This window comes from Podarcis pityusensis (assembly GCF_964106645.2).
Source record: "Podarcis pityusensis genome assembly, chromosome: 2".
In the NCBI taxonomy this organism is placed as follows: Eukaryota; Metazoa; Chordata; class Lepidosauria; order Squamata; family Lacertidae; genus Podarcis; species Podarcis pityusensis.
In genome coordinates, this window is record NC_138029.1 from 9,121,217 (window position 1) to 9,136,360 (window position 15,144).

The 15,144-nt window shown below is 47.7% G+C and overlaps 1 protein-coding gene across 1 annotated transcript in view; it reads left to right on the forward strand.

Annotated features, from left to right (window-relative positions):
- The window catches only part of CSRNP2 (cysteine and serine rich nuclear protein 2), a 38,376-nt gene that overhangs the window by 16,038 nt on the left and 7,194 nt on the right, over positions 1-15,144 (forward strand). The window contains exons 2-4 of the mRNA XM_080994676.1: positions 7,198-7,446; positions 8,988-9,247; positions 14,681-14,977. Of these exons, the coding sequence (XP_080850802.1) occupies positions 7,296-7,446; positions 8,988-9,247; positions 14,681-14,977 (708 nt within the window). The 5' untranslated portion in view covers positions 7,198-7,295. The remainder of the gene's footprint in view (positions 1-7,197; positions 7,447-8,987; positions 9,248-14,680; positions 14,978-15,144) is intronic.

The following is a 15,144-nucleotide window of genomic DNA, read 5'->3' on the forward strand; positions in this document are numbered from 1 at the left end:
CAAGTTAAAACAGTACAACGCATCATCAGAGATCTACAACCTCTCCTGGACAATGACAGTTCTCTTTCTCAAGCTCTGGGAGGAAGACCTTTCATTGCCTACAGACAGCCACCCAATCTTAAACAACTCCTAACCCACAATAATACTACAACCAGACTTAACACGGACACTGGCACCAGAGCCTGCAATAAACCCAGATGCCAACTTTGCTGCCACATACACCCGGACAACACCATTACTGGCCCCAACAACATCACACATACCATCTCGGGACTATTCAATTGCTCATCATCTAACATTGTGTATGGCATCAAATGCCAACAGTGTCCTTCAGCTCTCTATATTGGACAAACAGGCCAAACCTTACGCCAAAGAATAAATGGACATAAATCTGACATCAAGAATCACAAAACAGAGAAACCAGTAGGAGAACACTTCAATCTCCCAGGACATTCTATACAAGATCTCAAAGTAGCTGTTTTACTACAAAGGAATTTCAGAAATAGACTGGAAAGAGAAGCTGCTGAATTGCAACTCATTACCAAACTTAAAACCATGGAGAGACCTGGTTTGAACAAAGACATTGGATTCTTATCCCATTATACATGACTAAGCCATTTCTCACCTTCTCACCCCTTGCCTTTTCCTGTAAGACCTATTACAGTCGTTAAGAGTCGTCAGCAGGCTCATCTCAGCTATCTGCCAATCTCCCATTCCCACCACCCTTCTGAGTAATACCCCTCCCCACCTTCTCACTATATAGAAGGATCTGGCAACTTCTGTTTCAGTGTATCTGAAGAAGTGTGCTTGCACACGAAAGCTCATACCAAGAACTAACTTAGTTGGTCTTAAAGGTGCTACTGGAAGGATTTTTTTTATTTTTACTATGGCAGACCAACACGGCTACCTATCTGTATATAAAACTAGGGTTGGGTGTCCTGCCCAAGGGTGGGGACCGCAGTGGCAGGTAGTGAGTTCGTGGCTTGCAAAGTGGAACAGTGTGCTTGACTTTTTACTCCCTGTGCCTCAGCTGATTTGGATCGGTCTTGTTTCATCCTACCTTTTGGAAAACGTTTTTTGAGGTGCAGGGGGCGAGGCCTTTGGGGAAAGGAGAGGAAGTCTCCCAGGTGGGGAGTGGGGCACACTGCGCGAGTGAATAGGATGACTCTGCTCGCGTTTTGTTAGCAGCATGAAGAACTCTCTCTTCTTTTTTGCTCCCAGAGAAGCTGAGCCACGCAGTCAGGATCTTCTTGCTGCCATCTGCCACAGCTGGCTGGCATGTTTCTTTCAAGCCCATTTGTTCAGCTTAGTTGCCATGGGAACGGTTGCTAGGACATTGATGGGAACAGACAAGTGCAAGGAAGAAGCGGACTGGGCTGGGCAGGGCTGGGTGGGTGGGTGGTGGTGGGCTTGCATCAACCAGCAGAAGCAGAGGCCCATTCTGGGGGAGGGGCAACCGCAAGAGAGAATTCAGGGGTTGTTTCCCCCTCCCTCCAACAAACTTTAACATAGAGGCTTCCTGGTTCTTGTGTTCTATTTTAGGAAAGTGGGGTTTGCGGGGAGAGGTGTTGAGTGGCACTTTCTCAGCTGTGACTTCAGAGGATGCCGTTTCAGCTTTTGGCAAGGCTTTTATTGTATTCCCTTTGTCTTTGGGCCTGCTTTCCCATCAGATTCCGGCTGTGAAGGTTGAGAAACCTCTCCGACACTTACTAGCGCCTTTTATTATTACAGAGGACGGTTAAAAATCCCCCATCACCCACCCTTCGTGCTTCCCAGCAACATGTGCGCCTGTCTTTTAAAGAGGGAAAAGTCTTTCTTTCATGCTTCTACTTGGCCTTGCCTCTAGCTTTTGCATTTCGTGGGGAGAAAAGGCGGTTTTAAAAAATGTTATTTCTCTCTTAGAAATGCAGGGCGCAACAGCAAACGACAGGCCTGTGGTCATGGAGATCTTCTGTCTCCTAGTGGAGTAAAGGTCATTGTTTTATAATGAATGTCTTGTTGCATGAAAGTGGAGATAGGAAAAAGAATTGTCAGCATGATTTGAGCTTCCTCCCTCCCTTCTTTCTCTATACAAGTCCCCCCCCCTCCTTTAAATGGTGTAAAAGTACTGGGCATTTGGGTATTGGGGTGCTAAGCTGCTGTAGAGAGTGTTCTGTTAAGATTTTGTCTCTTTTGCTCTGTGCATGCATGCCATCCAGCCTGAGTCTTTCAAATGACACAGACTAAACCAGGCATGGCCAAACTCGGCCCTCCAGATATTTTGGGACTACAGTTCCCATCATCCTTGAGCACTGGTCCTGTTAGCTAGGGATGATGGAGTTGTAGTCCCAAAACATCTGGAAGTTGAAGTTTGGCCATGCCTGGACTAAATGGTTCAGTTGGTTTTGGGGGAATGTAAGGAAGATGTTCTGAAACATTGAGTGGGGGGGACTAAAAATTAGAGGTAAAATACAGTGTGTGCATGTGTGTTTTGAGATGGCAAAGGGCAGGGGAGTAACACATGGAGAGCCAGTGTGGTGTAGTGGTTTGAGTTCTGGACTAGGACCTGGGAGACCCGGGTTCAAATCCCTGCTTGACGATGAAGCTCACTGGATGACTTGAGCCAGTCACTGCCTACCTCACTGGGTTGTTGGGGGGATTATATGTGGAGGACCATGTCTGCTGCCATGAGCTCCTTGAAGAAAAAGGTGGGATAATAACAAGTACATAAATAAGGTACTACAGTTACTGAGTTTATTTGAGACTTCTACTTTGTCCTTCAGCTATGAAGTGCAGTGACATCTCTCCTTTCTCTTGTCTCCCTCTCCTGCCACAGAAATTGGGATTTGTTTTGGTGGTAGTGTAGAGCCTTTGGTGGGGTGTGGAGCCTTTGGTCCTCCAGACATTGCTGAACTGCAGTTCCCATCATCTTTGGCCATGCTAGCTGGGGCTGATGGGAGTTGGAGTCCAGCAGTGTCTGACGGGTGGGGCACAGTTTCCCCATCCCTGAGCTAAGGTGATGGAGATTAGACTTTGTCCTGGGTTCTGCCGCTTAGATTTTTAGCAAAGGAGCTTCTACAGGAAGGCAGAGCCGTTTGCCCCTAATTAATTGATTTTTCTTCTGGCTTTCAAACAGGCCCTCTGCCAACTGACAACCACAAGCTAACCTCCAAGAGAAGCGCTCATCAGTACCAGCTATTGGCTGTTACCCTGTCAAGAGCAGCCTTGGTGTAAAGGATGATATGCTTTGGAAAAAAGAGAGCCACCTGGCATCCCCCTTCCTCCCCCTCTCTGTAATGTAACCCAGATGCTCTCCTAGCTCAAAGGCTGCCTGAGTGTTGGTCTAATAGGTCTCATTGTCTTTTGCCTCTGGCTGCTGCTAGCTTCCTCCTACTGGGAAAAGGGCATTGCAGGGCCTACAGAGCCCCCCCCCCCCCCATCACGTTTCTGCATAAAGCTATGCTATCTGGCAGAATCCAGGATGCAGAGAAAATAATGGCAGTGCTTCATGTTTTTTAAATAGAGCCTAATGCTAAATCAGGACTTGCAGAGCATGTTTTTAGCACACAAAGCCTGCTCCCATCCCCGTAACAGTAATGTTTGCATCTGCATGGTTTTATGCCATACCTCAATGCAGGGACAAGAGCTCTGGTAGCATTTGGAGGCTCCCTGGCCTGCCCCCCCTTTTTTTGGTTGCAAAGCAAGCAGCTTTTGTGATGGGTAAGAGGGGACAGACCTACATGGGAGGGCACAAGTCTAGCAGCTCCCTGTAATAAGGAGAGTTTGTTCCACCACTCCCCTCTCTAGTAAGCCATTCAGGGCTTAAACCACAAAGGACAAGAGTGGAAGAGTTAAGCTTCTAATATCTGTCTAAAAGGGGACCTTGGAGTGTGTGCATGATTCTGCCACTGGGGAGACTGTATTCTGTCCTTTTCTGCCTTATTTATTTGTTTCTAATTCACAAATAGGATAGAATCTGAGGTGCTGTTTGGTGGTTCGTATACCTAGAAAGCCCTTGGGATGTTCAATGAAACAAAAAAACCAAGGTGAGGAGAAAATTGGAAAGTCTCCTAAAATTCCAGCAAGAGCTTGCCCCTCTTTGGATATGTGCTCAGTATCGGAGAAGGTTGGGCTTAAATATTGGCAAGAGCTTGGCATCAGCAATGAATATAAATTCCCCGTATTGACAGAGTCCATTGCACCCACCTGTATTTCCTGCATACAGCAGTGGGTACATTTTAGCTCAAACTGTATGTGACCACTTTGTCTTCTATGAGTAGTTAGTTTGAGGGGTTTTCTTTTAAATTTGTGGGATCCGAGACCTCATGGGTTTTTTGTGTGCTTTAAATAGAGTTGTGAAAGGCAGTTTGTTACACCTGAGGTACCTTTGAGTACTTAAGAGGAGCAGTTGGTTGCTTGATTGTGCAAGGGCAATCTCAAAAGCAAATTGTGTATGGCAGAGATTGCATCTGCTTTGTGCTGCAAGTCTGACCAGAAACAGGGAGTGCTTTTGTTGTGGTTCTGTTAGGATTTGTTGGGTATTCACATTTCATTCTCAGGTAAGAATGATCAACCCCTGGCACAACATCTGGCACAGCTTCCTGGAAAGTCAAGAAGGAGGTACCACTTCTGTCTCAAAATGTTCCCCAAGGGTGAACACGTTCACCACAAGAGTGGAAAGTGTTGAGGCTGCATACTACTTCACTAATGTGGAGCCCCTTTTGGCTTTCTGAAGACTGAACTTTTTATTTTCCTCCCTTGTTACATAGGTAGGGCAAAGGATGATCCTTAGGACAATTGCTGGGTCATGATTTCCCATACTAAACACCTTTGCCATCACCCTGCTGGCATTTACTGAACAGCAGCCATACTCTTGCATGTGCCAGATCTCCTCTTACCTTCTGGTCTTCCAGCCAATGCATGCTCTTGTGTCTCTTTGCTGGAGGGATGCAGGCATGTGTTTCACATCCATCTGCCCTTCAGTCAATAACATGTGATGGCAGAATTTTCTATTGTGTTTTGGTTGTTGTTATTGTCTGTGGCTTCCACACTGCTGTGAGATCAGCAAGACTATTGGCTGACTCTTCCTAGAGTACTGTGGGTAGCAACAGGGGGTGGGGTGGGGGAGGGATAAGAAGATATTGGCATAGGAGCTGCATTGAATGAGAGAGCCGTGGCCCGCAGAACTGGGTCATCAGGTCTGCTGTGTTCGCTTACACCCTGTAGTGCAAGTCAGTGTTCCTTCCAAAAGGCTTAACCTAGTCTTTTGCTATTGGAGATTATGATCTGACTGCCTTGGGGCAGGATTATCCCATCCCTGCCAAATGCTGGGCTCCTGATGCACCTTTGTCTGGACTCTGGAACATCTGTTGCTGGCCCTGATTTGAGGCAGATCCCAGATGATGCCAAAAAGGATCTGACCTAAGGTCATGCATTTTGTAGTTATTCAGTGATGACATTAAAAAGATATTCATGCAGATATTTATATTGTGTAATAGCCAAGGATCTTCCCTCTGTGAATAATTGGCATAAACAAATGTATTCCTGCGTGCATTGTGTGGTAAAATGGTTGCAATTTCCCAATTGGCTTCTGTCGTGCTGTAAGGCTTAGTTTGCTCAAGATTCCTGTCTGCCTTCTCTCGGAATGTGAGTGCACACATGACTCTTGCTCCCTTGGTGTCCGCTAACTACACAAAAGGCAAGAGCAGATTTAACCACTCGGAGCCAGCTGCATGCATACCACACATGTCTGACTTGTAAACATGGTCAGAAATAGGAAAGCAAATGGTATCTTCAGAACCCTCGGTTGCTTCAGTCCGCCGTAGAATTCCATCTCTCTGTGAGTGTGTGGTTTTTTGTTTGCTTTTTAAAACCCATAACCAAAATAGCAAGGGTTTCATACTGACTGCTTGCAGTCCAGCTTTGTGCACCTAAGAATAGGTTGGATGCAGAGTGTCTAGAATTCTTCCCTTTAAAAAAGGAAGGGGGGGATAGTGGCAGGGGGAGCAGAACACTCAAAATTCAACACTCAAAACGATGTGTATGAAACATGCGCATAGTAGACGGATGTAGAAACTCGGGTGTATGCAGGCTATAAAGGTGGGGCTGGCAGAATTCTTTTGGGAGCCCCATAGGCCAGGAGGGACTAACCTTTCTCAGGATGGGTGAAAAACACTTGAATACCTTACAAAAAGGAAGTTGTGTGTTTTGTGGCAGGATGTGTTGGGGTGAAAAGAGTAATCAGCTGGAGAGACTTTGGTCCCATTGAGTGCCCTGTCAGGCAGAGGTGGGAAAGCTGGGGCCCTCCAAATGTTCAGCAACTCCCCAATTTCCAGCAGCTGCAGCCTGCATGACCAAGGTCAGGGATGTTGGGAATTGCAGTCCAGCAACATCTGGGGGGGGCACAGCTTCCCCATCCCTCCTACGGAGCTCACAAAAGCAGTGCAGCTATGCAGAGCATTGTTTTCCTAGTGAGGAAGACCTGAGCCACTTAACTTTGCCTTAACCACTCTTAACTCTGCGTTACCCCATCTCACATATTGGTACACATCTTTGTGCAAAAGAATGTTGTTGGGTATGCTTTGTGCACCAGTAAAGGGCATTGTAATTTATGTTTTCTGTTGGCACCAGGCAGTAATGTATGACTGTGCATATAAAACAAGCTAATAGGCACAGAAGGGAAGGGTCAACATCTTGGGCAGGCACATACCCAATCTCTCCAGAATTTATTGTGGCAAAGGGGAAGGGGCAGAGTGAGCCGCAGGTTGGTCTGCTGAAGACCTGTCCCATGCCACGCGGCTTGTGGGTGGAACTGGTGCTGGATGAAGAAGCTGCTAGAGCTGAGGCTGCAGAGTTATGTGGTTGCTTCATGCCTTCCTTCCCAGCATGCCAACTGCCTCTGGGGGCAGCCAGTGGAGGTAGTAGGTGGCTTTGGGTGGGTGGTCTGCTTGAAGCAGCAAAAACAGCTGAATGGAAAGTGGACTGTGTCTGCAGCGCATACTTGGGAGCTGGTATGATGTAAGGTGGCTCTTTATAGAAGCTGTTTAGCTCAGCACAGGGAAAGTAATGGGAAACAGGAGGGGAGCAGAGCTTGAGGAATTTATGGTACTAGTATGAGTTTGTGTGCTGCGCTTCGTGAAATCTGTGTGCGATTCAGTTGTGTGGTGTGATTGAGTTGCTGATTCCAACCATCCCCTCCCCTCTTTGTTATGTTACCAGGTACCCGGTACACCCCACGGATTGGCCTGGAGTTGGAGATCTTCAGTTGACACTAGTCCCCTTTCTGTTCTGTGGCTCTCCATGCGAGCCAGGGACAAATGGATGCAATCGCAAGTGCCAGCCTCAAGAGGAAGTTTGATGAGGTGGACGTGGGATCGCCCATCTCCAACTCTGATGATGAGATCTCTAACAGCGACAGCGCAGACAGCTGTGACAGCGTCAATCCACCCAACTCCACCGGCTTCATACGTAAGTGGTTGGGCCCGTCGTCCTTCAGAATATGTGGCACACCCTGCCCAGGGGTTTTGTTTCAGCTTGATGGTATCTTCGGAATAATTTGCTTGCCTTTAGTTTAGCACTTAGCTGTAGAAGTCTTACTTCATCAGCAGCGCCCTTGTTGTTGCATCAAACGTCTACCCTGAGAAAAATGAGCATCCCAAGGTGGACCAAGAGGGTGGTGGATTTGAGGCTCTGAGCAACTACTTTGGAGACCTTTTCAAAAGCAGCACCCTTCCTGTGCCTTTGGCAGCTGTGTGTGGCCAGTGGCTAGTCACCGTTCCTAAACTCCCATCAGCTTGTTTATATAACCAAATGAAACCGACCGTCTTGCAATCGTTTGGTCTTGGGAGACTGGTGGTTTTAATAACACTTTGGAATGCATAATAGGTTTCTTGTCCCCAACATGATCCTGAGGGAGTATGTATCCAGGGTGCTGCCTGTTTTTCCTGTACTGGGCCTTGCACAAATGAATTACGTAAGGAGTTTTAAGGTACTCCAGCGTAGGAGTTGTGCAGTCCAGAATATAGTCATTGACTTTTGCCCTCACTTTGCTCTTTTTTCATAATGTTAAGGAGAACTGTTCAGTGAGCACACAGTCTTGTACCCCAGAACTTAAGTCTCTGGATTTGTCTCTACCAGGGTGGTAGTTAGAGGAGCTTTGTTCAGAATTAACCACAGATGGGAGTCAAATTCTGTGCTGCTACTCTGATAGGTTTCGATATTTTTTCTTAACTTCAGGGTCGCTGTTGTCTGGTGTATTTGTGGGGAGGCGTATTTTTAGAGGCGGTTTGCTTCAAGGGAGGAGTCAGAGTTTTAAGGGATGGTTCAGGAGACAAGAATTGGGGGTTGGCAACCGGGGGCGGCCAGAGGAGAGAGAACTTCTGAGTAAAGGAATTCTACACTGACTTCCTCTTCGTTTACTTGTCTGAAAGGTGCTTTTATAAAAGAATGCTAAGATGGGAAAACACCCTCTCACACTTGTTTCTTGTAACTTGCTCGTTTATTTAACTAAACTGTGCTATTGTAGTACAGCGGCTTCGGGGGACCCATGGCTTCCTTCCGTGGATTTCTCAGGGATTTCTCAGTGAGATGACCCCAGGATGACAGCTTCTACACCACAGCTGACATTCCTCTGCAATGCACAGTCACGGTAGACTGAGTATGTTGCAGATTGCACACTTGATCTAGTCCAGTGGGCCTGACCAGTGCCCTTCATGGTCTGTGTGCATGACAGTCTTCCCCAATCTGGTGCCCTCCAGATGTTGCTGAAATACGGTTCCCATCAGCCCTGGGGCTGGTGATGATTGTAGGAAACATCTGGAGAGCACCAGGTTTGGGAACATGCACAGATCTATAGTGCCCAGGGATTCCATCATGTTTTGAAAGCCGCTGTGGTAAAGTGCCTATTATGTGAATGATAGGCCAGTTGGGACTTTGTGGGACCCGATGACAAGGGAGCAAAGGTATACTCGGCACTTGCTGCATCCGTACCCTTCTTTCTCTCCTCCCAGCAACTTCCATCCTGAAAAGGCAGAAACAGTTGCGCAGGAAGAATGTGCGCTTCGACCAGGTGACGGTGTACTATTTTGCAAGGCGCCAGGGATTCACCAGCGTGCCCAGCCAAGGGGGCAGCTCCTTGGGCATGGCGCAGCGCCACAACTCCATCCGCAGGTACACCCTTGGTGAATTTGCCCAGGAGCAAGAAGTGAACCACCGGGAGATTCTCAGAGAGCACCTCAAGGAGGAGAAGCTCCACGCCAAGAAAATGAAGGTACTTTTTTGTGGCCACAAGCATCTCTCCCACTGGCTTGCAGAAGGTTTTAGTGTGTGGCTATAACGCCGTGTAGATTTCGGCACATATAATGGGGGCCATTAGCACAGCAGCCGTGGGAAATTCGCTTTGCGTGCCCATATCTCTTCATGCAGTCTGCAACATTAGCTGTATTAACCTGTAGGACCCATCTCTAAGAAGCGTTAAAGACCAAGTGGCCTCTTACGCCCCTTGGCGCATTTGCAGATCTGCTACCGTTCTGCGTCAGAAAAAGATAAAGAAATCTGCTTCTCTGGTTATTTTTTATTTGCCTGATTCTGCTAATCCATGCTAGCTCTGTGCCCCAAACTAAATTCTGTGCCCGTCCATCCCCTGTAGATATACATAGGCCCTTCACATGATGTTGGGACGCAGCTAGGGGCAGTTGCTAATGCAAAAATGGGAGCTTAGAGGTTTTTCCCCTAGGGGAAAAGAGCCTCAGCTTGCCAAGAGCTTTCCCAACAAGGGCGTGTGGAGAGAGGGTCATTTTAGCAGAAAGTGGCTTGCTAGCGAAAGAAGTGGAGGGATTCCCCAGCTTCTTGCGAATGAGGCATCAGAGCAGCACAGCCAGGAGGGGTCTATGAGTGACTCCAGCCAATTCTCCCCTAGTGACCTGGCACCAGCTTTTGCACAGCCCCTTCTGCTTTCTGCCAAGCTGATTCATGAGGAGGCTGAGGAGCTGCGGTGAAAGATTCTGGGTCTTGGCCCTACCCCCTGGAAGCAAGCGCCTTGTTCCAGCCTTCTCCATATCATGCCTCCTGGCTGTCTGGCCTGTGTGTCCCTGGGGTTGCCTAGCAACTGGGTTTCCCTTACCAGACTGGATGCTTCTGTCTACAAACCTAGAATTTCCAATAAGTCTCTGGCTGCCATGACAACCAGCTGAGCGAAAGAGACAAATACCCCTTCTTATAGTCCTTCCCCTGATTCCTTCCTTGTGCTGCGCATACTTCCAGTCATGGGGAGGTGAACCTGTTTTGGGATTGCACTATTTCAGGGTGCAGGGGTGGGCTCTCAGGATGACATGTTCATCCATACTAATGCTCATTAGATTGCATTCAGCGTAGCACTAAGGAGAATGTTCCATCATCCGCACAAGGATTTCTCCTTGTGCATTGGAATGTTCTTCTCCTCTCCTGCCCCTGTGCCCCCCCCCCAAAGTCTCTTCAAGGGGTTGTCTCAACCCTCCAGAGCAGATCTGGGGTTGATGTACAGGGGAAAGGAGTGTTGGGCAAGCGCTAGTATTTTGCTGAATACCAATCACTAAATTAATTTTAATTATTCTTTTTAAAAAGTATTAATAATATTTGTACATGTAGAAAACACACACCTTGGGGAAACAGGGGCTAGCCTAGAACCCTTTGTCCTCATGTGTTAGTTTTCCGTGGGTGTGGATTTACTTATTTAATTGCATTTGAGCATCTCCCCCCACTCCAGCCTCAAGTGGCACATTCCAGAAACAGGCTTGCACACTCATCCATGAGAACTTCGCCTATGCTATACAGAAGTCCCTGCAGTTCTGCAACTAAGGAGCATTTGGTTAGGACAGATCAGTAGGAGTAGTGCCAAAGCAAGTTGATCAAATACATGGCTGTAATTATAGGAAGCAAACACAAATGAAATGGAAAGTGATTCTACAAAAATACCAATCTGTGGCTCCTGAATTCTGTGGGAAATACACTGTTTGAAGTGCAGTCTCCTCAAGCCAGGACTGCATCTGTACACTCCACACAGAATCCAGCTTTCAGAAGACCTTGGCTTTTCCATACGTCTCTGGCAGACAGCTGAGAGAGGCTTAGAAAAGTATGGGCTATACCTGAAAGTGTGGGTTGTGGGGGTGGAAGTTAACGCAGAGATTTCCAGCGGCCAGAGAACTAGTTTCACGTGGCCACCTTCTTGCCACCTATTCCTGGGTCTGTACCTCCAGCCTCTCCCCTCCCCTCCCCACCCCCACCCCTGCAGCATTCTTGTACAAATGCCCATTCCCTCCTCTTTCCCTGTGTCTACCACATCTGTGTGAAAAAAGAGAAGAAACTACCAACGCCTTCAAAGCTCTAAATTTCAGAAGCAAGATAACAGCTCCCTTCTCGGTGCAGACCCAGCGGACCCCCAGCCTACGGTTTCTGCATTGTCTTCAAACGCCCTGCCTTGAGGATAGGCTCTGACTGCTTCCCACATAGCAAGTAGAGAGAGGGGAGAGAGTGTGCATGTCGCCAGCCTTGTTGCTTTCATCTCCTGCTTCTTCCAAGAATCACAGTTAATGGGTGCGTTTTAATATCGCCGCAATCTTGTGTTGTAAAATGACCTAAGGTCACCCACGTTTCGGCGCCCTCAGCAGGGAAAGTGGGCTTCCCAAAACCAAGCTGCAGCCGTTGCACCACACTGGCTCTCGCTGCTTCCCATTGAACGTGAGCAGCGAAGCCAAGTAACGTTACTGCGACCTCAGTCAGTCACTCCTGCGATGAGGCTTTGTTGCATCATGTCTCTGAGGAGTAGTCCCTCTGTAGTCCTGTGGCCAGTCTGATGAAATCACTTCCACTTGCTTTGTTTTGTGCAGGCAGGTCTCTTTGCCACTGGCAATACTTCTGGCTGTGAGCACAGGTCTAGGATTTTGGGGTAGGGAGAGGACAAAATTCGCTCTGCTCCATACAAGTTGAGGGAGAGCAGCTGTCCTCTGTGGAGCTCCCTGACTGAGCTGATGTTCACAGCTCTGGAACTAGCAGTAGTTAGGCTTTCTGTGTGCTCATTGTCCTCACGGAAAGAGGTGCGTAGAATTCTTTAACGTAGGAATTCAGTGGTCACTCTTCAAAACCATGCACAAGTACAAGAACATGCTTAGGAACCCTGCTGCTTCTAATACATGGAGGTTTGGTTGCATTTCCCAAGAAAGTTCATAAAATAAAAATGGCAAAAATCCTCTTGCCTCTGTCCCATTGTAATACAGTTGCCTTCTTTCTTTCCCCCTTCCCCTTTGTGTCTTGTCGGCATGGTGTCCTTATTATGCTTGTGCCAGAAAAGACGAATTATATGGTGGAAGTTCTGATTGCAGATGCATTTGGGGGAAAGTGGTGTCTTATTAGGTGTAAATGGAGCAGAAGAAAGAGATGGTGGTATTTCAAGCAGCACTGAACTCAGAGAACAGAAAATGGAGTGCAAAACGAATTGTGCTGCCTTCCCCCAATCATTTTGGTTAAGTTGTCTTTTTAAAACTTAACCTTGCAAACATGAAGGCTAGAAACATTCCCCCTTAGGATTCTGTAGAATGCAACACACGCTGCACTCTCCTCTCCTCTACCTCGCTTCATTCCCTTGAAAAATGCAAGCTCCTGCAGGCAGGGACTTTCTGCCCTGGTTTATATTACTCTGTAAAATGCATTGTATGTTGATAGCACTATATAAATAACCCAAAGCAGAAAGGGTGATGTGCACGGATGAGCCAGGGTACCACAATAAAACAGAATTTTGGAGTTGGAAGATACTATAAGAGTCATCTAAGGGACGTGGGTGGCGCTGTGATCTAAACCACAGAGCCTAGGGCTTGCCAATCAGAAGGTCAGCAGTTCGAATCCGCATGATGGTGTGAGCTCCTGTTGTTCGGTCCCAGCTCCTGCCCACCTAGCAGCTCGAAAGCATGTCAAAGTACCAGTAGATAAATAGGTACCACTCTGGCGGAAAGATAACCGGCGTTTCCGTGCACTGCTCTGGTTTCTCCAGAAGCTGCTTGGTCATGCTGGCCACATGACCTGGAAGCTGTCTGCAGACAAACACCGGCTCCCTTGGCCTATAGAGCGAGATGAGCACGCAACCCCAGAGTCGTTCGCAACTGGACTTTTAACGGTCAGGTGTCTCTTTACCTTTATGAGAGTCATCTAGTTCAGCCCCCTGCAAGGCAGGAATCTTTCAGCCAATGTGGGCTTGGACCCATGGCCCTGAGGTTAAGAGTCTCATGCTCTGCTGACTAAGTGATTCCAATTCATATGCTCTAGTTCTGTTTTGTCCCTTGTTTTGCCCCCTCCTCCACCACCACCACCACTCTGGCCTGTTGTAGAATATGGGCCGTTTCATGTATTAAGCTAAACATTAATTCATAGGTAGATAGATGAGTGGATGGATAGATAGATTTTTTTAAAAATGTATTGAAATATTTGTATGCTATTTAATTTTTAAAAAATCAAAGCTGCTTACACCAATTACTGTACTACAATTAAAAACTACACAAAAATTAAAACAGATCACCAGCTATTACAAGGACATGTGACAGTGGCATAGGAAACTGCCTTCTAAGCCAGCCTACTGGACCAGAACTGTCTCCCCTGAGAAAAGGAGCTCTCTGGGGTTTCAGGCAGAAATCTTCTTTCCCATCCCTGGAGACGGAACCTGGGGCCTTCTGTGTGCTGTGCCACCGAGCTGTGACTCTTTCCCGCGGGTTACAGGGAGCTGGAATTGGATGTGGCTCTCTGTCCAGGGGTTCACTTTGTGGCAAGCCCTGGTTTTCTCCTATGCCATGCAAGAATGCCCAGGAAGGATGATAGTGTCTTCTCCCTTAATTATTATTCCTCTATTAATCTGAGCTGGTCTTTTTGACCTAGATAGAGAAGAGGAATAACTCGCAGAGAAACATCTTCCAAAGTCCCTGCCCCCATCTACTTTCCAAGAAACCCTAAATTGCTCAATCTAAGCATTCATCTTGCATATCAAATTGCGCCTTGAATGTGCAGGTTTTCAAAGCGTTTGGAATGTATTTACTTTAAGGAGTGGGGCTTTCTTTGGCTACTAGCCTGAGTGGCTAAGTTTCCCCTCCACTGAATGTGACTTGCAAAGAACCACAAGGGTAGAGTGCCCTGTTGCACTCGTATCTCAGTGGTCAGCTTCCAAAGGTGTTTGGCTGGTCACTGAGAAGAGGATGCTGGGCCAGATGGGTCTTTTTGGTGTGATCCAGCAGGGCTGCTCTTACATTATTAAGTAGCAGTTGCAAGGGGGGGGGGGAGAACAAAAAGAAGGGCATGGAAGTGGAAGACAAGTGTGTCTTAGGGACTAATGAATGATTGCTGTGGAAGAGGGATAAAGGACTGTGCAGGCGACGAATGGCCCATCACTTAACTGCCAGAATGCCTGCCAAGCCCTCACCAGACCTGGTCAGGTTTCCCAGCTTCACTCTGAGTGAGACCTGGGCAATTTTTAACTTTTTTTAAGCCTAAAATTCTTGGGACCCTTGCATTCTGCGCTGCATACCAAGTTTTTGCTCTGACGCAAAGATGCGTGGAATAAATTTTCAAATTTCAACCCAAGGAAATTGCTTGTCTCTCCGCAGATTGCAAAGCAGGATGCGGCTTAGAGAGCGTTGAAGATTAACTTTGCTGGTGTGTGTGTGTCTTCTCTCTTCTCCCCCACCCAAAGCTGACCAAGAACGGCACCGTGGAGTCGGAGGAGGCGGATGGGCTGACTCTGGAGGACGTCTCCGACGACGACATAGATGTAGAGAACGTGGAGGTGGACGACTACTTCTTCCTGCAGCCCCTGCCCACCAAGAGGCGCCGCGCTCTCCTCCGAGCCTCGGGGGTTCATCGCATCGATGCGGAGGAGAAGCAAGAGCTCCGCGCCATCCGCCTGTCGCGGGAGGAGTGCGGCTGTGACTGCCGGCTGTACTGTGACCCTGAGGCCTGTGCCTGTAGCCAGGCTGGAATTAAATGCCAGGTCAGTGGGGAAACCGCTAGGCTTTGGCCTGAATTATACCATGCAGTCTTTGTCTGTCTGTCTGTCTGTCCGTCCCTTTGAAGTTGAAGCGTGTCCATTTAAGGTCTTTGTGACTGCGTTCGCCCTGAGCTTGCAAGGAGAATCAGTTGTGCTCCCTAGTAAGTCTG